Raw genomic sequence first — 23297 nt, 5'->3', positions numbered from 1 at the left:
TCACTCTCAGTAAAATTGACACCGTGACATTACATTCATTGATACAGCAGCCCAAAAAAAGTATTTGGATGCTAAAGTCAGGGGTCTAGTAGTCATTTCATAAGTCAGGGAGGCAGACTGTCAAGTATAAGAGCAGAAAAAAGTATTTTTAGGGGTTTGTTTTTTCAATTTGTAGCATATTGTCGAGGGCTGGACAGGATGTCAATGATTTTTAATAAAACTTGGCTGCCTATGTGGTATAAAAGCAAAAAAAAAAAAAGAAGAACAAAAAGAAATTGGTGCTTGTTTCTTTCCTTTAGCCTAATAGGTTGGAAAACTTCAACACCCATAATGCACTAGGCATGGCCACGCCCAGTCTGCTTCTATTGGATAAGCTTGACCAGAGAACTTGAGAAGGAAACACTTTTTTTAGCAAACTTTCACAAATCGTCAAACTTGCACTTTAAAGCATTGCATTTCACATAGAGTCTTTAAATGATAAAACAATAGATGTACTATTAAAAAAGACAGTGTTCATTAAATAAAAAAGAGAAAAAAACTGACCCTGTACCACAAAACCAGTCACATGTCGCACAAACATGTTTGTGGCAATAGCCAACAATACATTGTATGGGTCAAAATTATCTATTTTTCTTTTATGCCAAGAATCGTGAGGATATTAAGTGAAGATCATGTTCCATTAAGATATTTTGTAAATTTCCTACCATAAATATATAAAACATGTATTTTTGTGAGTGAATGCAGCACAATCGTGAACATAAATGCACAACTTTAAAGGAGATTTTCTCAATGTTTCGATTTTTTTTTTTGCACCCTCAGATTACAGATTTTCTAATAGTATCTCGACCAAATATTGTCCTATCCTAACAAACCATACATCAATGGAAAGCTTATTTATTCAGCTTTTCAATTTCAAAACATGACCCATGTGACTGGTTTTGTGGTCCAGGGTCACAAATATATATATATATATACATTTAGTTTCATGTTGCTTTGATTCCATAAAAGCATAAGATGGAGAAAAGAAACGTATTAAAAAAAAAACACTGGAAAGGTTCATAAAACACTCTACCAAGTTATTTTAGAAATAAAATGGCAAGACCACACTTCCGGTCTACTGATACTGAATCCTCAAATGAACTAATCATGTGACATTTCTTCAGTAAGGATACAGGATCATGGGCTTTTCAATCCATCCAAATAAGATTAATCAGCGGAGCCGTGCCCGTAGTTGCGGCGTCACTATCCGGAAGCCTCCTGGAATCAGTGTTGCCCTCGTCTCTGTCCGGGAATGAAGAGTCAGGGCTTTTCAACGTGTGTGCTGCACATTCGGTCCCTCAGTCTCCTGTTGTATTTATATCTTTGATCTGCTTTATGTGCTCTGTGTGAAGGGTCTGTGTTTACTCTGTCTTACTCTGCAGTATGTTTTTAGCATTTGCGCGTGGCTGGGTCATAAGGTCTTCCATTAGTCATGGTGCTTTTGTGTTTGTGTGTTTGTGTGTTTGTGTGTGTGTGTGTGTGTGTGTGTGTGTGTGTGTGTGTGTGTGTGTGTGTGTGTGTGTGTGTGTGTGTGTGTGTGTGTGTGTGTGTGTGTGTGTGTGTGTGTGTGTGTGTGTGTGTGTGTGTGTGTGTGTGTGTGTGTGTGTGTGTAATAGGGAGAGAGAACTTCCTGTTTGTGTTAAAATATTAATCAGTAGTAAAACCTTACGTTCCTTACGATTCCCTTTGTTTAATGTCTCTCATCTCTATCAAAAACAGATTAATAGACAAAAAGTCCCATAACCACACACTCTTTAAACACACACAGGAAACTAAAGATCAAAGAATTCACAACATTAGATTACAATAGTAATCATGTTTTTTGGCAACACTTTTTACAGTGTCCTTGTTACATGCACTTACCATAGCAATAACAGTAAATTATGCATAATTACATGTAACTAACCCTAAACCAAATTCATAATCCTACCCTAAAGTAAGTACATGTAGTTAATTATTATTACTCAGTACCGGTATTTAAATATATAATTACACTGACACCTTAAAATAAAGTGTAACCTTAAAAAAAGAGCAGAGATTATTTCACTATATGGCTGCTAAAACTCAAAACAAAACAAACTCAAATCTTGTCTGTCAGTCATATAATGCAGGTATATAGGTAGTCTCTAATAGCATGCAGAGAAAAGTCCAAATTACAAAATTCCCCATCGTAAGTGCACATTGATGGCCTAAGCTCGCGCAAACTCATCCGGGAGTGTTGAGTTTTCACTTATTCCCAATTTGTAAGCCTTCTATCTTGACACACTACTCGCTTCATTGTTCAGGTCAATCAAAGGCATACGTTGAGTCGTACAGCCAATCACACGCGTTTCTGCTGAGTTTAAAAATGCAACGTCCAATCGAAGGCGGTTAGATTAGTTTCCGGGGAAGAAATCCTGTGTAAACAGATCAGTTGGACGTGGTTGTGTAAAAGAGATAAAAACTATATAAATACTGTTCGTTTTATCACACAAACCGCTTGTTTCGTGTCTTAGGCCATCAATGTGCACTTACGATGGGGAATTGTTGAATTTGGACTTTTCTCTGCATGCTATTAGAGACATCTCTGCATGATTTTGGAGACAGTGCCTATATACCTGCATTATATGACTGACAGACAAGAACGGTTTGACCTAAAAAAATCAAAATTGAAACTACTGCGGAGACAAAGACACCTACATCTTGGATGCACTTCAGGTAAGCTAAAACATACCAACATTGTATCCCTTTAAGATGCCGCCCAACATGCCACCATAAAATAAGGCCATTTTAAACACACACGTTCAGTGTTTTCATCAGTCATGTCCGAGTGCTTGAGTACTCGGATGCTCGTGTCCATCCTTAACACACGTGTCTACTTAATATCTCTTAGTTTATGGCTCTCTTTCATTCAATTAAATGAACTCAGGGATATTTCTTTCTGTAGAGTGTTTTTTTAAAGGAGTATTTTGAGCCGTGAAGGAGAAAGCGTTTAAACCTGCCCTGATGTGCAGTGACTGCAAATCCTCTCCTCTCTCCGTAACGTGTGTTTTCATGTCTTCCTGTTCACAGAGTCTGCACTTTAATACTTTGTGTTCTCTCTGTTAGTGTTGTCAAACGTACCAGTGCTTCCAGGACCAGTCGGTACCAGTGTTGCCAACTTACTTAGCAACTTAGTCGCTAGATTTAGCAACTTTTCAAACCCCTTTAGTGGCTTTTTTTCCAATAAGCAGCTGACGACAAATCTAACTTCAGTAACTTACTTTCCAAGTACTGTCCTGCTAGTGTCTTGCTTTCCCTGCCGTCACACCTCTCTCTGCGTCTACCCTGGTCAGTGAGTGGCTGAACACACACACACACACACACACACACACACACACACACACACACACACACACACACACACACTTGTTATCTTTTAGTAGAGCGCAGTTTTTATTTCCCTTGTCATAGTATGAATGAAATATACGTTTAATTGCAATATTTATGGCACACAGCTCACAAACAATATAAACAAGATAATAATATCATAATAAAATTATGATTACCATTAAATGTCAAAACGGCAGCCTAATGGCTGTGTTGAAATATGAAATATGATTGATTCACTGAGACATGCAGATTTGTTGAATCAAACTGTTGTTGTCTGGTAACTTATGATAAGTGTTTTTAAGACGTCTCTTAAGGGTCGTTTGCTCATAAATCTGACTGGTTAAAGTTAAGGTGGATGTATCTGCAGTCGAGTGACTTTACGCAAAGATCCTTTTCACATTCGAGATTTTTTTTTAACTATTTTATGTTATCTGAATCTGCGAATAGCGATTCTGCTATTTAACTGCTTCTCAGGAGCTCTGTTATATGTAAGCTCTCGAATTAATTATGAAATATGTAACCTCTCTTAGTTTTTATTGACTAGAATACTGAGGTTTACCTAATTGATATTTAAATATCCCAAAATATTCATTTTCAGGCCTGTATGAGGAAATGGCCTACAAGAATTATTATTTCACATTGATACTAAACGCAACCCATGGTGTAGTTCAAATTAATGGGGCGGTCTTATGTATTTATTTATTTATTATTTCAATTATACATTACCATTATTTAATTAATATTTTATTTTCCTGTTTGTCATATGACCAACCCGTCTTTGATGCTGATTCCTGCTGTATGCAAGCGTTTTCACAGAGAAAAGCACACGTTTAGTCCTGCTTGATCTCTGGCTCTTCGAGAGTGAACTTGATCACAGTCCAACAAAGCACTAGTTCATAAAGTGCTCTCTTCTTCTAGCGTGAAGGGTTGCAACAGCACAGAGGCTCTTAAGAAAGGGTGGCGTCAGCAGGGAGACGTCAGAGGTCTGAGGACGTCAGTGATATTGAGCTGCGGTCGGGCTTGTTGAAGCACCGAGGTATTAGAAGCTCTCGATGCGAGCCGTAATGGATGTGGTGAACTGTGGCCCCTCTAAAAGCAGGCGAAGTGCACTTACACAGCATTGACACAGCAATTAACTCTTGTTGCTTTGGGTTTGCGTATATCTAAATAAACAATAGTGTGCTTGTATGTGAAAATCTGTGTTCACAGTTTGAAATACCACATCCTCTGTCCCCTAATGTGGGTATGTCTTTGTATAGCTTGCCATTTCTCACCAGCGTGTGTGGAAGCGAGCCGTGAACCACATCCCCCTCCTCCGACCCCGTTGTCTCATCGATTGCCATTGTGTGACTGAGTCTCCGCACCTGTCGGGTGTCTGTTTGGTGAAGTCTTGCTCATGAGGTTTTGAGTTTGTTTGTAAGGTGAGAACGGAGATGAGCAGCATCATGTGGTTCACTGACTCATTGTTGTGCTCTTCAGGGAAAATACTGGCTGAAAATAGCAAGTGTTCGTTTTTAGACACACAAGGGGAGTATTTTTGAATTGAGGCTGTACAACAATGTAGTTTTGTTTTTGTTTTTCGTTTTCAAGATATAGTTCATCCAAAAATGAAAATTCTGTCATAATTTACTGTAATTATAAACCCATAAGACTCATCTTCGAACACAAATGAATCTAATATTCACCTATTACTTTTGAAAGCTTCAAAAAGTATATAAAGACTAGGGGTGTAATAATATATCGTGTCTCAATATATCACAATACAAAAATTCAACAGTATGTATTGTGTAAAGTTCACCCAAAATAAAAGTCACTGTGTGTGAAAAATTTCTAGTTTTCAGAGTTTTAGTGTCAGTACTACATTAAACTGCTATATATAATGTTGAATATAATGTATAATTATGCAATGGGGGAATATCTGTGTGTCCTGATAATACCAAATGTCTTGTTACCAGTAAAAAGTGGCTTACATTATTTTAGTCAGTGAAATAGCGCAAGCATATTCGTCTAAAATAATTCAGTATTTTCAGCTCCAGAATCATGAATATTGTTATTCTGGTGTCTCTGTTGTCCTGCATTGGGTTTCCAGCACCAAGTCCAAGACTATTAATTTACACACAATGTAAAACCAAATTTAGCATTTTAATCAACAGTAATTTTTTTGTTAAACTTTTATCATATGTCTTGGAGTATCGCAATAATATCGCATCGTGAGTTCGGTATCGTGATATGTATCGAATCGTGACATGAGGGTATCGTTACACCCCTATAAAGACTTTGTCAAAGTAATCCAAATGAATTGAGCGGTTTATTTCATTTAGACTCTTATTCTCTTATAAACATTGATCAACGCACATTCATAGAGCAAGCATGGTTGAGCTTCTGTTCACCATATTTTTAGTGTTCTGTGTTCACATTGATCACATTTCAATTTTTTCTCACATGCAAAAATGTGAATTGTTTTATATAAGTGTTTGCTTAGGCTTTGCTATTACTATTCATATTTTTCAGTCATGTGACTGGTGTGGAAGAAGAAAAACGATTGTTTGTGGACAAAATGCAAGTTTTGGGCACTCCAGATACAGCAATCTGCAGTATTTCAGCCTCTAAAACTGCGGGACATTATAAATGCCCAACGTGAAAAACCTTAATGTGCTGAAACAGTGGTACTATTAAAAGTTCAAATGCAGTATAAACTTGTTGATGATGCATAAAGGTAAGCAGATGAGTCCAGAATACATACGCAACACTAAATGGATGTGGCAAAATACTTAAAGTTTTCAATGGAAAACTTTAGAGAAACTGCGCGTTGCATTTATATTCTGGGTTCATCTGCCTGCCTGTACATAGTATGCATCAGCAATAAGGTTTACATCAAATTTGGTCATTTAATATCACTGTCTTACTATATTAGTGCTTAGTACAAACCTGGTAAAAAATAACTGGCAGCCAGTAGAGGAAAGACTTGTTCCTATAAGAGTGTGACGTCACATGAAAACGGATTATGATCAGCTCATATTTGAGCAAGCCACTCCAAATGACACAAATTGTTGAGGAGAGGTGTGCTTTTACTTTTCTAAATCGTTTCTAAATGAGTCTGACAGGCTAAATGGGTCTGAGACCCGAGACCCAAAATATCATACAAAATCCATTCAGAACATCTTTGCAACTGCTAAGTAATGCTTTGGCCATCTCTCATTAAACTCTAGCATAGCGGTGTCCAATCCTGCTCCTGGAGGGTCAAACGCAGCTCCAACACACTTGCCTTTCTAGTTTCTAGTGCTGTGGCTGAAGTCGCTCTTATATAGGGCACTATTTGAGGGGACAGTTATTGTAGTGGTGTCCGAAACGATAGTGAACAATATCGAGTGCACTCGATTCTACTCCACTGAGCCGGTCTAGGATGATTTCTTGGATCTGAAATCAAAATGTATGTTTTTTTTAGCTTTTAGTATGAATATGTTAGCATTAAGGTTATGAATAAGCTGGTGTGTTCCAAAACAAGAACAAAATTCGCATTAAGGAGATACAAACATTCAAAACTTAGTCTCTAAAATGGATCAGGGATTTTTATGACATCACCGCGGACTTCAGCTTCTCATCACATCTTCTGTCCAATCAAATGCTCTAGAATCTAAAGCTCCGCCCCCTATGCTATAAACACCACCTGGCTAAAGCGACCGTTGACACGTCACGGAGCAATATGGGTTGGAGAAGTGTGTTCGGTTGCTCAAACGCTCCAGTTTTTTCCCCATTTTCCAACTGTATGTTGTTTAAGAATTAAATGGCTAGAATTTATTCACATCTCTACTATTGAATCCAGTCCAAAATTGATTTAGTCCAAAAATGCTCAGTTCTTTGGCAGTTGGGTCTGTTCGAGGTCGGATCACGTTCTCACCACAAGCGAACCGCTCCAGAGTTCGTTTGAAAGCGTACCGAGACCTCCTCGGCGCTTGTTTGGTCCGCTTTTGGTGCGCACCCGAGTGCGATTGCTGCATTCACACCGGCCCAAACGAACCGCACCAAGAGAGACAACGAACTCTAGTGCGATTCAACCCAACTAAATGAGGCAGGTGTGAAAGCACCCTGAATAACGGGCCAGTGCGGTGCCAAAATTGCTTCTCACACAACCACACAGGAAAATGAGACCGACAGCACACACATTTCTTTACGCACTTAAGTTGACTTTATTTCAATGGAAAAAGCCTTTTACTTTCATCTTTTTACTTTACTATGTGTTTTATTTTACAGCTAACCTTTGTTTGTTTTGATTCTTGTTGAGGTTCCCATGGTTTGGCTCCAGCGCGCTCTCTGCCATGCCTCCCGCCAAGACAGATCAGCTGGACTTGTGGGCGGAGTCAGGGCTGGATGGAGACGACCAGGTGATGGTGGACTTCCTGTTGCCCACTGGAATCTACATCCAGATGGAGGTTCCTCGGGAGAGCACCATCCAACACATCAAACTGGTGCGTATGTTTCTTTACAAGCAGATCCTCTCTTTCAGAGTCTGGATGAACACTTCAGGTGTGAAAACTGGGCTTCAAATAACTATTAAAGATATTTTAGCAAACACCCTGGCAACCACCCAAACCAATCAAGCATTCTGGTGGAGTTTCCATGTCTTCTGAACATTACATTTTTACCTTTTAGATTCTGGTTTAACCATTACCAGGAAAGATTGCAAGGGCACTTCAGATAGTTTATAGCTGAGCACTTCAGCTTCAGTCCTGAGAGGCCAGTGTCCTGCTTAGCTCAGACAAAGTTCCTCTAAAGCCCTATTGGGACGGTAATTGTTTCTCATGTTTCTCTGGTTTAGCTCTAACCCTAACCAGACAGCCCAAACAAGCTAATCATGTGCTGAGTCCGAAATCAAATACTTCTCTACTATGTAGCATGCGATAAACAGTACAGCAACAGATCAGTATGGGTGGATACAGTGTTGGATAAACACTTTACCATCCCAGGAGGCCATGGGAGAGGATTTATGAATGACAGTGAAGCGACACAATTGATGTAGGTCACATGACACCGTGTCCTAACTACACACGACGCGCGATGAAATTAATCTTTTCCATGTTAATGAGAGTTTTTGTCCTAACCAGTGTGGCAATGATTCTCTCAGGCACTGTTTATGCGCTTTATTTAATGTTAAAACCGTGTAATGTGACTTTGAATATCATTTAGTGCTCCAGCTTTGTAGCTGTAAAAGCAACAATGGATAATTCACCTCAGATCTTGAAATTAAACAAATGGTAACAAGAACGTTCCAACTGTGAACAAACAAGTGTATTCTTTGACAAAGATTGTTTTAGTAACTCAATAGCCTATCTATTGTTAATAATGTCATATTTGATTATGTAGCTACTTATCCATTTTGTTGCGAGTGTCGTCAAGATTACTCTCTGGTGCCGTGCACTCGCCGCGAGACTCCGCCCACACGCTGTTCTGATTGGCTGTGGGTTTAATTTATTTTGACTCATCTCGCAGTCACGTCGCGTCTAGTGTGGACAGACTAATTATTTGTCGCTGGATCTTATCGCATCGCGTCTGGTGAGGACACGGTGTGACAGTAATCACATTGCAGATGTAGTTCGTCCGAACTTCATTCATACTACACTAGGGTTGGGAATCGAATCAATTCTGGAATCGAAAACTTGAGGTCAAGAATCGGATACTTTTTATAAAATTAAAATTTAGATTCTTCTTATCGATTCCTTTGTGAGCATTTCAATATAACTTTAAACCATTCAAGCGTGAGATGACTCGCGTGCTGTTTTCAGAGCTGCATGTGCAACTATATTGGGCAACTCTTAAAGTGACAGCAGACTAATATTCCCGATGCCGTCTCTATAATAACACTAATCAAACAATAAAAGACAGAAAATTCACTCGTTCTTGACTGAATAACTTGTGTAACTATATTTGTAATGTACATTTTATTTATAAAGTGCAGTGTTATTTACATTTGATTAAAGTTTCTGTAGCTGAATACCTGAAAATCTTAAAACGCAGTTTATTTCAATCGTATATTTATTCAGTTGTTGTTGTTTTTTGTTGTGATTGCTAATTTTTTATTTGTTCTTTTTTAAGTACTGAGTGTTTACTTGTCTTTAATAATGCTTGACATTAGGGCTGAACGATATTCGATTTTAACATCGACATCACAATGTGCGAGTGAGCGATAGTCACATCGTCGGAACATGCGATATGAAGGGTAGTAGCACCAGCGGGAGATATTACGCGCTTCATGAGGCACGCGCGCGGTCTCTTGCTCTCTCTCCCTCTCTGCCGTGCACGCGCTGCGCGGTTTGGAGCACAGTCTCTGTCTCGCGGGCGCGCTCGCTCTAGATTCCGGAAATTTTAACTAATTCGTGGGCATCAGTGAGCCGCTATCAATATGCGGGAGACTCCCGGAACTTCCGGGAGACTTGGGATGTCTGTATCTATAATAATATCGGCATTAGAATTATTGATTTTTCAATAGGCTATTTTTTTGGTGCTCCTTCAGCTCTTGATGCGCGTGGTGGGAGCGGCGACGCTGACTTAAATGTGTTCGGCTTTTATGTTTACAGAAACATGTTCTCTAATCTGTTTAGAAGATTTAATACAAAATATATTTTTTTGAATCATTTTGTTTATTTCATATGATTATGAGGACCAACACCAACACTGTTTTACTTTGGCACTTTGGCTAAGAAAAGTTGACTTAAAAGATTGTGAACCAAAATGCTTAAGTTGTTTTATAAAAAATATATTTATTTTAAGTTATATTGTTGTAAACCAATCAGGGGGTTGGTGTAAAGCTGCTGTTTTATTTAAAAATGTGTTCTGCTTTTGTGTTTACAGAAATGTTCTAATTTTGGAATACAAAATTAAGTGACCTTTTTGTCACTTGTAATGAAGCTTGCTTATTAGTGAAATTATTAATATCATGGAATGGTAATTATTGTCTTTAGCCTGGAGTTATGGCTCTCAATATCGCAATATATATCGTTGGGGAAAAAATATCGCAATGTAATTTTTTTCCAATATCGTGCAGCCCTACTTGACATTTATATTAGTCAGGCTAGTTGTTTTTCTACGGTATTTCTAAACCACCGACATGCGTTCCTTGTGTAAGTGTTCTTTAGCCTGTTCACTTTTGTTCATGATATTCAGCTACAATTTAATGTTTTGCAAAAAGACTAAATGTGAATATCTAAGTTTTTTTTTTTTTTTTACCTTATTGGGATCGAAATTAGGAATCAATAAGCAAAATCGAAATCGTATTCAAATGATAACCAACCAACTACATACATTCACGCTATATATAATGTACTTTTTTAACGGTTGCGAAGTCAATTCAAATGTAGTAGCTACTCAGACAGTATGTGATTTCGGATGCAGCGATGGTGTTCAGAATTACTTGCAAATCAGAGACGGGTGTGTTTAATTAGAGTTGGTACTAAAGTCTGCAAGACACCAGCCGTCCAGCACTAGGTAGTTTTGAGAAATTATATTTAACATGCAGTTTTGATTGTGTCACTCTCATCATCTTGTTTGTGTGTTTGTGTAGCTGTTATGGAAGGAGGCGCAGACATACCCTCTCTTCTCATTGCTGGGGGAGATGGAGGGTCACATGTTCGAGTGTGTGAACCAGGCAGCAGTTCACGAGGAGCTGGAGGACGAGACCAGGCGACTATGCGACGTGCGACCGTTCCTGCCTGTCCTCAAACTGATCACACGCAACTGCGGACGCGCAGAACGCCTGCTGGACTCTAAGATCGGAGTCCTCATCGGCAAAGGTGACACATATGCACTTAATCACATGTGTAATGAGAGCTATACTTTTAGCTAATTTCCATTAGATTTGGATTTTTCAGTGACCCTTTCTGCAGGTTACATTAGTTACCCCAGTGGGTAACAACAAGCTAAGGTCTTTTTTTGTATTATGAGAGGATCACTGAATTATTCAACTCAACCAATTTGGGCAAAAACTGTGATTAATTCAGGAATAAACTATCACTAAATCTTGCTCAGAGGCATTTTTTTAAGGAAAAAATCTGTTTGCAGACCAAAAATAGACCAAGCAACTAGCAATATTGTGTCTTAAATGCACATTACTTCATATTAACTTTTTTACTGAAAGATTTCACACTCATAATTGAGCTGTCAAAATATCAGGACTGTGTGATGACCTATGGCACAACAACTTGAAACAACAACACTCTTGCTTTTGTCTTACAGATTTAAAAAAAAAAATGTGTTAATACCTCAAATTTTTATTTTATATTTAGGTTTTTTTTATGTACAACATGTAATATATATATATATATATCAATGTGCTTTGTTTTAAAAAATATTGGCAATAAAAATGAAAACACTAGAGTCGGGCGTTGTTTGAATTGCACTAGTAGTATAATCAATATTTAAAGGGTGACATCAAATTTGCCTTGATGTTTTGACAAAATAAGCTCTTTGAACCATTCATATCTTAGCTTAAAAAGTCCTCATTACAAACAAAGCATTTATTTAATCAAGCTCCATATTGAAATCTGTGATGTCACACTGCTAAATAAATTTGCATACGACAAATTGGATACTCATACATCATCGCACCCACTGGCGTTCACTCGTTTAACGGCCGACGTTTGGCCTACACTGAATATGAGCGGCACGTCTAAAGCAAAGAGAAGCCATTATAATCAGTGACGCTGTCTACACTGGATACGGTTTACAGATGTGTGTTCTGATGTGTCCACACACTCGAGTCTGTCGACATCCGGACAAATGAAGAGTTGAAGAACGCTCGCTTTGATTCCAGTTTAAACAGTTTGTTTGCGTCTCTGTACACACTTCAGAAGGATCCTGGCATTGGAAACAAGTGGATGGTTTAGTTTAATGGTGTCCTGGATCACGTCTTGCAATAGCTAGAGTGCGTTGATGCCATTTCCTATGCAGTGATGTTAGCCAATCATAACAGTGGCCCTTTACTGACCAGCCTCTTAAAGGAGCCGCCCCTTAAAAACTGATTGTTCCTGACAGAGTGAAGGTTGAAAATAAGTTTTTCCGCATTGATATTTGGGATTTTCTGTGCAAAAAAACTTTATTAACACTATAAATTAATCTGAAGGAACACATTTAAATAAAACAAAATCCATGTCATGACCCCATTTAATAATTAATGATCAATAATCAAAGATTATACATTTCTGAGTGTGTTATAGACTTAAAGAAGTGAACTGAAATAACCTACACGTGCTTTTCTCAATGAGCACATCTTCTTTCACACGTGTATGAAGTTTGTAATGTGTATCTGGTCATCTTTGGCACACTTTTGGTGGCAGATTTGAAAGTGATGCTGATTGTCTGTGTATGTGTGTGTACGTATTAATCATAATAAGACTATGATGAGATGCCAGGCACAGCCCGCGAGGCTTGCGCACTCACACACTCTAATTCCCTTACTCATTCACTGGCTCTGAAACACACACACACACACACACACACACTATAGGCAATCTCTCTTAGTGGAGAGGATCAAATGCATTTTTAATGCTCTTTAAATGTCATCATGTGTGTTATCTGGAAGCCATTTGAAACCTTTCCCTCAGAGCTCTGTCTCTCGCGCGACAAAACACACTGATGCCATTCACTGGGAACAGACACTCATTAAAGGAATAGTTCAGTCAAAAATGAAAATTTTCGTCATTTCAACGTTATTTAAATATTAAACTGTAATTTTTCAGATGCAAATAATAAAAAAATTTAGTGAAACAAAATTTGTTCAATGAAATAACATATTAGTCCACACACCTAGGCCCGGTTTCAGGCAGGGTTTAGATTAAGCCAGGATTAGGACATAGTTCAATTAGGCTCTTATAAACATGCCTTATCTTGAGACAAAACAATGTGGCACTTTAAAGGATAATTCCGGTATTTAACACCTTGAGTCTATATTGTAGTTTGTTTTGGATGAACAAGAGTGGTGGACAACATTTTTTTGACAATGGTTCCTCTCTCGAGTTTTTGACTATAATAGAATTGGCCATGGACCCATTTAACATTGGAGTCAATGGCCATGTCCGAAAATGTCATTAAAACAGCCAATAATGTTTGTTTACAAAACTGTTAAACTCACCGAGTGGTTAGTGGTGTTCGTTGATGATTATAAACAATATATCGTCGCAATATATGATTCCAATCCGTTTATTTTGCTATAGTGGAACTATTTTTTCAACAATGGGATTTTACAAAATGACGAATAAAACACGACAGAAACTGTATTTCGCAACACTTTTTGGTTCGGGAACATCAACTAACATCACCAATCACTCGGTGAGTTGCACCGTTTTGAAAAATAATGTTAAAGGTTGTTTTAATGACATTTTCGGACATGCCCATTGGCTCCAATGTTAAATGGGTCCATGGCCAATTCTTTTATAGTCAAAAACTCGAGAGAGGAACCATTGTCAAAAAAATGTTGTCCACCACTCTTGTTCATCCAAAACAAACTACAATATAGACTCAAGGTGTTAAATATTATCCTTTAAAGGAGAACTCCGGTCAATTTTAACTTTGAACTCAATTTTTAGTAAATTTTGAGTGCTGTCAATACAGAGAACAACGACAAAAATCGGTGTTGCCTACACTGTGTTATCCTATTTTTAAAATTTACACCCTATTGACTTGAATGGGGCAAGTTTTAAACTTAACCAGTTCTTAGTCTTATCATCCTTGATGTGTCATTACAAGTGCCCAGCCATGTTGAGTGATTCCTTCAGAGTGAACACGAGTGAATCTGACTGCAGTAGATGTGAAAGATATGAATAAAAATGATGTTATATCAGCCAGCGCACAGACCTGTATTTACTTCCTGTTTTCGGTCGAAGTCCAAAGTAGTCGATTGTCGAGTTCACGCGCATAGGTTTAGTTACTATGATCACGCGCGTGAACTCGACAATCGACTACTTTGGACTTTCACCGAAAACAGGAACTAAATACAGGTATTTGCGCTGGCTGAATTAACATCATTTTTATTCATATCTTTCACATCTACTGTAGTCAGATTCACTCGTGTTCACTCTTAAGGAATCACTCAACATGGCTGGGCACTTGTAATGACACATCAAAGATGTTAAGAGGATAAAAGCAGGTTTAAAACTTGCCCCATTCAAGTCAATAGGGTGCAAATTTTAAAAATAGGATAACACGGTGTAGGCAACACCGATTTTTGTCGTTGTTCTCTGTATTGACAGCACTCCAAATTTACTAAAAATTGAGCTCAATGTTAAAATTGACCGGAGTTCTCCTTTAAGTTACTTTCAGTTAAAACAGCTCAAACATGCACTTTAGTCTGAAACTAACTTAAGCCTTGTGATGGAAAGAGTACTGAAAATTTGTACTCGAGTACAAGTACTGTTTCATTGCTGAAATAATACGCAATTACAAGTAAAAGTACTGGTGTCAAAAACGTACTCAAGTAAAAGTACAAATTACTCTTCTCAAAAACTACTCAGAGTACTAGTTACTTTTTAGCCGGCGATAGTTGATGTATTACCAATAAATATTCAATCAAATCATAGATCTATGTAGAAAATAGCTACTTTTAACACATTTTTACCTTATTGACGAAGGACATTAATTAGTGGTCGTGATACTGGAATATCAATCCGCACGAGCGGCAATCAGGTCAACACTAGTTAAGCTAGCACTATATAAACGCAGTCTGCCGGAAGCTAGTTATTTTAGTCGATAAAGTTTTAAATATGGATATTTTGACAACACTTACTACTAGGTTGTTGTTTCTCCAAACTTTGAGTCCAATAATCACTCTGAGCTCCTTGCACTTCACTTCACTTCACTCAAAACCTGCGGCTGCTTTTTTCCGTCCAAATATCAGGGTTTTTATTGGTCCGTTCGATCTGATATTTTTATTGGCTACCGAAATGCCGGTAAAAGATTTGAATATAAATTTAAATTGTACTCAGTAACGAAATGTGATTTTACAAGTAGCGAAGTAGATTACTTAGCTTAATATGTACTTGAGTACAAGTAAAATTACAGATGTAAAAATATACTGAAAAAAGTACAAGTACCCGAAAAAACTACTTAATTACAGTAACGCGAGTAGTTGTAATTCGTTACTCCCACCTCTGGAAACCGGACACTAGTGTTCAACACACACAAACCATTGCATAGCTTCACAACACACACTGTTAACTATTTCTTTGACTTATAACACATTGTTTTTACTCTTTTATAAAACTTCAAAAAGGCTTGGAACAATGTTAAAGTGTGCATGTTTTTAAAGCAGAAATTCACAGCATCATAACATGTTAAAACAACACTGTATCTGTGACGGAGTGATTCGCACTCAGCAGAGTTCACATTCATATTTTAATTCAGATCTTATTCATTGCATAAACACATTGTCTGCCGTGGATGTTGTTGAAATTGTGAGAGTGTAAAGTCACTGAACGTTATGCCACATGGCACAGGTCTTCACGAGTTGGACGCCCTGCAAGACCAGCAAGTGAAGGACTTTCGCTCCAAAATGAAGCGAATCAGCGAAGAGAAAATGCACCAAATGCAGATGATGTCGTGGGGGGAGTGGCTTCGGATCTGTTACTCCCCTCAGCTGGAGACAGGGTTATTGGAGAATTTGATTGACAAGCATGAGGGCGTAATCAAAATTACCATGCACTACGACCAGTCACAGGTGTGTAGTGTTACTTTAGCACATGGTGTGTTGCATATGTCTCTCTGCCATGAAATGAATGATCAGTCTCATCCTCGTACTTCTTTGTCTCTGTGTAGGACACAGCTAGCCTGAAAGTGTCATTGCATTGTTCAGTATCTGAACTAATGGACCAGGCTCTGAAGAAATGGCAGACCACTCATGGCCCAGAGGAAGACATTGGTTCCCGGAGTGATTACGTGCTGCGTGTCAGCGGCAAACTGGAGTTCCTGTTTGAAGATCACCCTCTAAATCAGTACAAAGTAAGATTCAACGGCAGAAACGGTATTTTACAAGGTTCACTGTTGTTAATATGGCAAAGTACAGTACAGCACATTACACACCAGTTTTAAAGCAATGTGCTGTTTAAAATCTCATGTATTTTGCTCCTCTAAACGCATTTCTTCATTCATTTGATGATTTTGATAATTCAGTTGATAATTCATCATCATGCAATTTCAAACCTCTATGATTTGTATGACCCTCAACACACACACACACACACACACACACACACACACACACACACACACACACACACACACACACACACACACACACACATATATATATATATATATATATATATATATATATATATATATATATTTATACTACAGGGCCGTTGAATGCTTGAATCTGATTGGTTGACGAACGTTCTGAGGTGTGCAATTATATTCAGGGAACCGCACGGCTAAAGTAGTTCCGGCAGGTCTTAACCGCATTACAGTTCCATATCACTTCGCGTAGTCAACTGTAATAACGGACAATAGGATACAATTCAGAGAGAAAACTGCAGCCCATGCGCTTGATCTGCAATTTTCAATGTCCTATATAATCAATAAAAAATTAAACTGAATATTTAACTAAATTGATAGTCCTGTTGCACGGGTTTTCGTAATTATTGAAGATAATATAACAAATAAATTAAATTGATTGGCCTATACTTGTTAAAAGGGCTTTGTGTTTCATTTATTAGTCTTCTAGTCTATTGTCACTAATAGAAAAAAAGAATGAACGAATTAATTAAAACGAATTGAATTAATAAATAAATAATAATATTGACGCACATGCTTCTCTCTAAGGCCGGTTATGAATGTAATTTGATACTTATGAGTCATGACTAATCATGCACGCGTTTTCAGCGCGTTCAGTCGGTTCACAGCGGTGTTTAAAAACTGCTGCATTCACAGTCAGAGAATGTTTCTAGTCGTTAAGTGTGTCCAGCATTACTCTGCTATCAGCGGCTCAGACCTCCGCTAACTCTAAAATGACGTTTTGGAATTAGCAACGGAGCATGGGTTTAGATGCGCAAGGAATTAGTCCTACATACAAGAGCGTTTTAATGACAAAAACTTTACAAACGTCTTGAAATACATAATCTGAACATTATTTCGAGGTGTGGTAACTGTAGTATAAGCAGAATAATTGACTTCAGGCCGTTGAATTATTATAAAAATAATGCACACCCGAGGTGTAACGGCCACTCCGCTTCGCGTCGTGACCGCATTACCACCTCGGGTGTGCATTATTTTTATAATAATTCAACGGCCTGTCGTCAATTATTCCTTACATATATATGTGTGTGTGTGTGTGTACTGGTCGACCTACATTGAGGACCAAATTATAGTGTGGTGTGTATTCAGGTTTCAGGCCGTGCCCCTTACATTATTAGGACATGCCATCATAATTCAAATCGCTAAATAAACATACTAAATTATTATTTTTTATATATAAATTATGTTGAGGGATAGCGTACACACACGTGTTTGACTTACTGATCTATATAAATGACGTTTAGTTGTTTGACCTCGTAATCTTTAATCCAAATATTAACATGCCATAATAAAATGAACGGGGTCAATAGAGTGGTGCAGGTATCGCGTACATTTGTTGGTCAAAATGTGGAAACGAGTTGCTTCTGGCTCCACCGTCCCGAAGTCAATGGGTTTTTTGATTGGGGTTTTGGTTAAATGGCTGAAATAAGGTCAGTGGTGAACACAAGCTCAAGACACTTTCACGTTTTATACTACGACATAAATACATCAGTATTACGCCACTCGTGATTTTTTTTTTTTTAAGCTGTTATGTGTCTAAATGGGCTAAAAAGGCTGTCGGGAAGCCTCTCAGGTAAACCCGGGCCTATTCTAACTCAAACGTTCTGGGAAAATGTTTTTAGATCAAAACTGTAGTTGTTGGAAGCTCAGTGATGGTGATGTTGAAGTCGTGGGACCGTGGTGTAGTTCGTTTATAGCCTAACTTTAGCTTTTTACTTCTGACGACTGCATTTAGGCTTCAAACTGCATAAAAGTTGTGTTCATCTGTGATAATTATCTTGATGGACAAAACGTGCAAATCTCATAAACTTTTGTTGATCACTTTTATTGCGATAATCCAAAAGCCTATGGGAAAATCCTATTGGGTTTTTGTGAAGGCGTGATGCAAAGTGACGTCAAACCTGCACCACTCTATAGCCTAAGTGACAAGTGTGCTATTCTCCAAGCCTTCTGGAGATATTGAGATATATTCACTGAAAATATTGCTAAAAAAATATTTGTGTGAACTTTATTACTTTTCATAAAGTGGAGCTTTTAAAACATTGTAAGTAATTACAAGTGATAATCATTATTCAAATATTACTTGCGTTCTTGGATTGGGTTCTCCATGTGGACGTGAATTATTCTACCTGTTGTTTAATTGATTTGTGCTTTTGTGCTCAGATTTAATATTCACCATGCATCAAATAAACAGTGAGCTTCTTCAGTGTAGATTAGCCTTTTTACTATGCAAAAGCTTCCTGAGAATGAGATGCACAGTTACACCCCAGTTGTTTTTCCGAAAAACAATTCAAAAGAATGCCGCTAGTGAAATGTGTCTTAACTGGTAGGTCATGTTCAGACATCAAACAAAAGTGTGTGCGCTTTACTTGAAATGTTGTGTGTATAATAGTTCAGTTCCATCATGAGCCTGAAACCAGTCAGGTGAGCGATCGGTCACGGCAGTCCAGTAAAGTTGTTTACTGGACATGCATAAAATGTTGTTCCAGGAAATGCATAAAAACTCAAACCATGCAGACACAGTTATCAGAAATCATTTTACAATTTACAAAAAAAGTAGCAGTATTATTTAGCTCAAATCACCTTTATTTATAAAGCGCTTTTTACAATACTGATTGTTTCAAAGCAGCTTTACAGAGATAACAGGAAAATATTGTATGCTGTATATGCACAGCAGATCTAGAAGAAAATAGCCTCACAGTCCAGCTTAAGTAAGTTCAGTGATGGTTCATTTTTGTTGTAAAAAAGTTATTAATGTATATATATATATATATATATATATATATATATATATAGCCGCTCTGGAGAAAACCGTGATGTCCAGCTCAGCTCAGTTCTCATATAATGGTGTCAATAGGCAGATCAATAATATTGTTGAATATTAACATGGTAGTATCATGGAATTCTTCCAGGTACTTGGTGCCTCAATATGATAGAAGTATGATCTATATTTTCTGTATGAAAACACTAATCTAACTGTTTGTTTGTGTGTGTGTGTAGTACATTAGGGCTTGTTTGTTGGCAAATGAGAACCCTCATCTGACAATGGTTCACTGTAGCGTTGTGAAGGCCATGTTCGAGAAGGAGATCAGCACCATTGGATCAGTGCTTGCCCGGAAGTGTTCGAACCCTCCACTACCACTGCCTCCGAAGAAGAGACAGCCGACGGTAAGGACACTGAGTGTCTGTGTGTCCTGCACTTCTGTTGTCTTCATTTGTGCCGCCAGCAGCACCAAACAGCGCCGCAAAAATGTGATTACTTTTTTAAATGGGTTTCCCAAACACTCCTATTGCCTCTCCACCTCGCATCTCATCTGCCGTTGTTCAGACAAACAGGCAGTCCCACCCCAAACTCACGCCAGTGGGCGACAAACAGACAGAGCATTGTTTCGAAATAGGGTTAAAAAAAATAGCGCCATAGGGTCACAGTGTTAAGTCTAACTGCGAATGAGATGATTGTAGGTGTTTTTGCACATTTAACTGGAACAAGAGAAATTAAAGGCGATTAGCTGAATCATTTGAATGCATTTATCTCAGCAGGTGTGCATACAGACAGAGTCGGAAACATCAAACTTGGTGTGTTTTGTTGTTGTTTTTTCTCTTCTTGCTGTGCTGCTTCTTTACAGTATTGTGATGCTTGTTTATTGGCTAGCGTGTTGTAGCTGCCGTGTGGATGAGTCGTGTTTTGTGTCTGACATATATATCATATAAACTGCGGTCATGTGTAGCGCCCAGTGTACATTATAGTTTGTTTCCTTCACACACACAGTTTTAGGCCAGTGAGTTTCAAAAATGTGTTCCAGGAAGTGAGTCAGGCATGTGTGTGTGTGTTAGCACTGATCATGTGAGTTATTTTGCAGATGTCAGAGTGCTGACCATGTCAAAACTGCTGCTGTTAAACTAAAACCCCTATGGGAGTGTATATGTGCATTTGTGTGAGTGAGTGTGTATGTTCGCTTGAATTTCTGTCTATGAGGTCACAGTGTCAAATGTATAGCAAATATGTATTTAATACATAAATAAGATGCTATAAAGCTGTTATTAATCAAATGAGATCACTAACAGCAAATTCCATATTTGCGCTGCAGATGTGGCACAGAAGTTGCATCTAAATCAGTACGATTACAACTGCATAAATAATGTTGAGATTAATGTTTAAAAAATAAAATTTTGAATATAAAAATATGATGGAAAGATAAAATGGTGCTTTTAAATATGAAACCAAAACCAGGATGTTGCAGTGGATCATTTAATGAATGAGTCACAGAATCATTTGCTGAACCGATTCGTTCAAAGCTGCTGATTCATTCAGTAACGAAACACTGCAGTGTGTTGCAATAAGATTCGTTTGAAACCATTTTTGTTGCCGAAATTGAGAAAAAAAACTTTTTGTGAGTCACTTAAAGGTAGGGTAGGCAATTCCAGAGAGACTAGCAATAGCAAGCTAGCTTTGAAAGCATGAGATCGTCCAACGCGCACAGCCAGAGCAGAGTCTGCGAAGCGTCAAGAGGCGGCATCGAAGTACCTCATGTCTCTAAGCACGGGTTGGCGTCTCTCAGTTTCGGTAATCACGACATGGCTTGGACGCAGTTTAAGCGTGTTGTTTTGGGTCGAGAGGAAATGAAAAAGGCGGCTGCTGTTTGTTTGTGAAACTCTGTCCGTCTACAACTGCATAGCTTCATTGAACGTGCTGATGACGTGTGATGTCTGCGTGAGCAGGTTCTCGGAGATATGGAAATACATATGCTAACGGGCAGCAAGGCCATCCTATCATTGCATTCGGACCTTATTCATTGGACAAACTTTTTTTGGTCCTGACACTTCTACAGAAGATATATGTAAAAAAAAAAAAAATATATATATATATATATAATATTAAAATATATTTAAACCACTTTTATTATTGATTGCTATCAGGATGTGAAGAGAGTTTCAACCAGTATAACAAAGTATTTATAAAAAACAATTACCTACCTACCTTTAATATTAACTAAAATCAATATTTTTGCTGTCGCTCATATTCATGAAAACGGCTCTCTTGCTCTTTCTTGCTACTTGTCATACAAGTAGCTACTTTTTTGCAGTCATATCTTGATTTTTTTTGTGGGCATTTATATTAATTTTGGTTACATTTTTATTACAAATTCCCCATTCATTTCTGACCCGGCACAACAGTAACAAAAGAAATCAAATTAGAAATAAGTTGTTGATTGCATTTGAAGCTGAAGGTTTTACATCAAGTCACAGTAATGATGTGAACTAATAAATCAGACAATGCACTGGCAATTCACTGATATCCCGACGTTGATCTTGAGTGGTCTTGTGCTCTTAGCCTGAAACTAAACCGAGACCTTCAAAAAAGGGTTTCAGGATGGGACTCGAGTACTACAACACTACTATGTACTAACCTACCCTTAAAATTACCTTACTTTCATTCTCCTTTGACTTAACCCACCCTTAAAAACCTACCCATACTACCAAACCTGTATCTTACATTTCGTGTATCCCTCTTCAATAGCAGTATGTGTGTTTTGTGATACAACATGTATTAACAGCATTTAACAACACACTAAATACACATTTTTTTTGGATGCAAGTACACAGTAGGTAAAGACGGCTAATATAAAGTGTGACTGCAAATTGCATAGTGATTTAAACTTAAGCCACACTTAATGTCTAAATGTCATCGCATTAGACAAAATAAAGAAACAAAGAAATGGTGCAGGAGTGAACTTTTTAAAAATGGAGCCATGTCAGGTCATCAAGTTCATACAAGTGTCCCATGAGAGAAAAAACACATATATAATTCATAACATTAACTGTGGTTGCGTTCCTTTGACGTTTGACTACCAAAACATGTCCGACATTTTGCTGTAAAAACCTATTGGAGACAATTAATTGTGAAAAACTTGTGCTACTTAGCTTCATATTTTGTTACCCAATACACTTATAATACAGTATGTATGTAACATTAATTTATTGTCATAATTTACTTACATTCTCCTTGTATCTGTCTCTCTCCGCAGCAGTTACATACGTGTGTTTGGAAGGTCCATTCTTTGTTCAGAATTAATCTTGTGAAAGGTAACAAGGTGAACGCAGACGATGCTGCGAAGGTAAATACTGTCAACACCTCTGAATATAGCATGACCTCACTAACACTAACCGTTATCTGCCTCCTGCTGGCCCAGATCAGTATTACATTACAGTTAAAACATGTTTATATGAAGGTGCAGTGTCTTTGTTTGTTCCATTCCAAAGTAATGACTGCTTGCAAATTCCACACATACAAACGCAGACCTTTAGGGACCGTTTCAGCATGCGACCTTTTACCTCAATCAGCAACACACATCCAGACGTCAGCAAGAAGAGTAGTCCCACCTCTAAACTTATTCAAATAAACAAGAACACGCATTGTTTTACTGAAGAGTGTTTCACCAAGAATACATTATACTTAAAATATACATAATTACTGCTTTTAAACCTTGGCATTCCATTGCAATTTAGTTAATACCTAGCATATTTCTTTAATCTGATCTTTACTTCATCATATGTTGATGTAAAATGACCCCTAACTTAAAAAAAAAACTTTATACCAATGCCAAAGACCTTTTCAGTCTGACAATTACACA

The 23297-nt window shown here is 37.8% G+C and overlaps 1 protein-coding gene across 4 annotated transcripts in view; it reads left to right on the top strand.

Annotated features, from left to right (window-relative positions):
• The window catches only part of pik3cb (phosphatidylinositol-4,5-bisphosphate 3-kinase, catalytic subunit beta), a 72871-nt gene that overhangs the window by 25037 nt on the left and 24537 nt on the right, over positions 1-23297 (top strand). For 3 of the 4 annotated variants that reach the window (XM_079608998.1, XM_079608999.1, XM_079609000.1), the window contains 6 exons: positions 7673-7856; positions 10946-11174; positions 15870-16090; positions 16189-16371; positions 19666-19833; positions 22692-22781. In XM_079608998.1, coding sequence (XP_079465124.1) covers positions 7707-7856; positions 10946-11174; positions 15870-16090; positions 16189-16371; positions 19666-19833; positions 22692-22781 — 1041 coding nt within the window. In that variant the 5' untranslated portion in view covers positions 7673-7706. The remainder of the gene's footprint in view (positions 1-7672; positions 7857-10945; positions 11175-15869; positions 16091-16188; positions 16372-19665; positions 19834-22691; positions 22782-23297) is intronic. The other variant, XM_079609001.1, reaches the window with a different exon arrangement.

The sequence above is a fragment of the Phoxinus phoxinus genome, assembly GCF_949152265.1.
Source record: "Phoxinus phoxinus genome assembly, chromosome: 4".
Classification (NCBI taxonomy): Eukaryota; Metazoa; Chordata; class Actinopteri; order Cypriniformes; family Leuciscidae; genus Phoxinus; species Phoxinus phoxinus.
The sequence above is the reverse complement of the archived record's forward strand: the minus strand, read 5'-3'. Positions and strand labels throughout refer to the sequence as shown.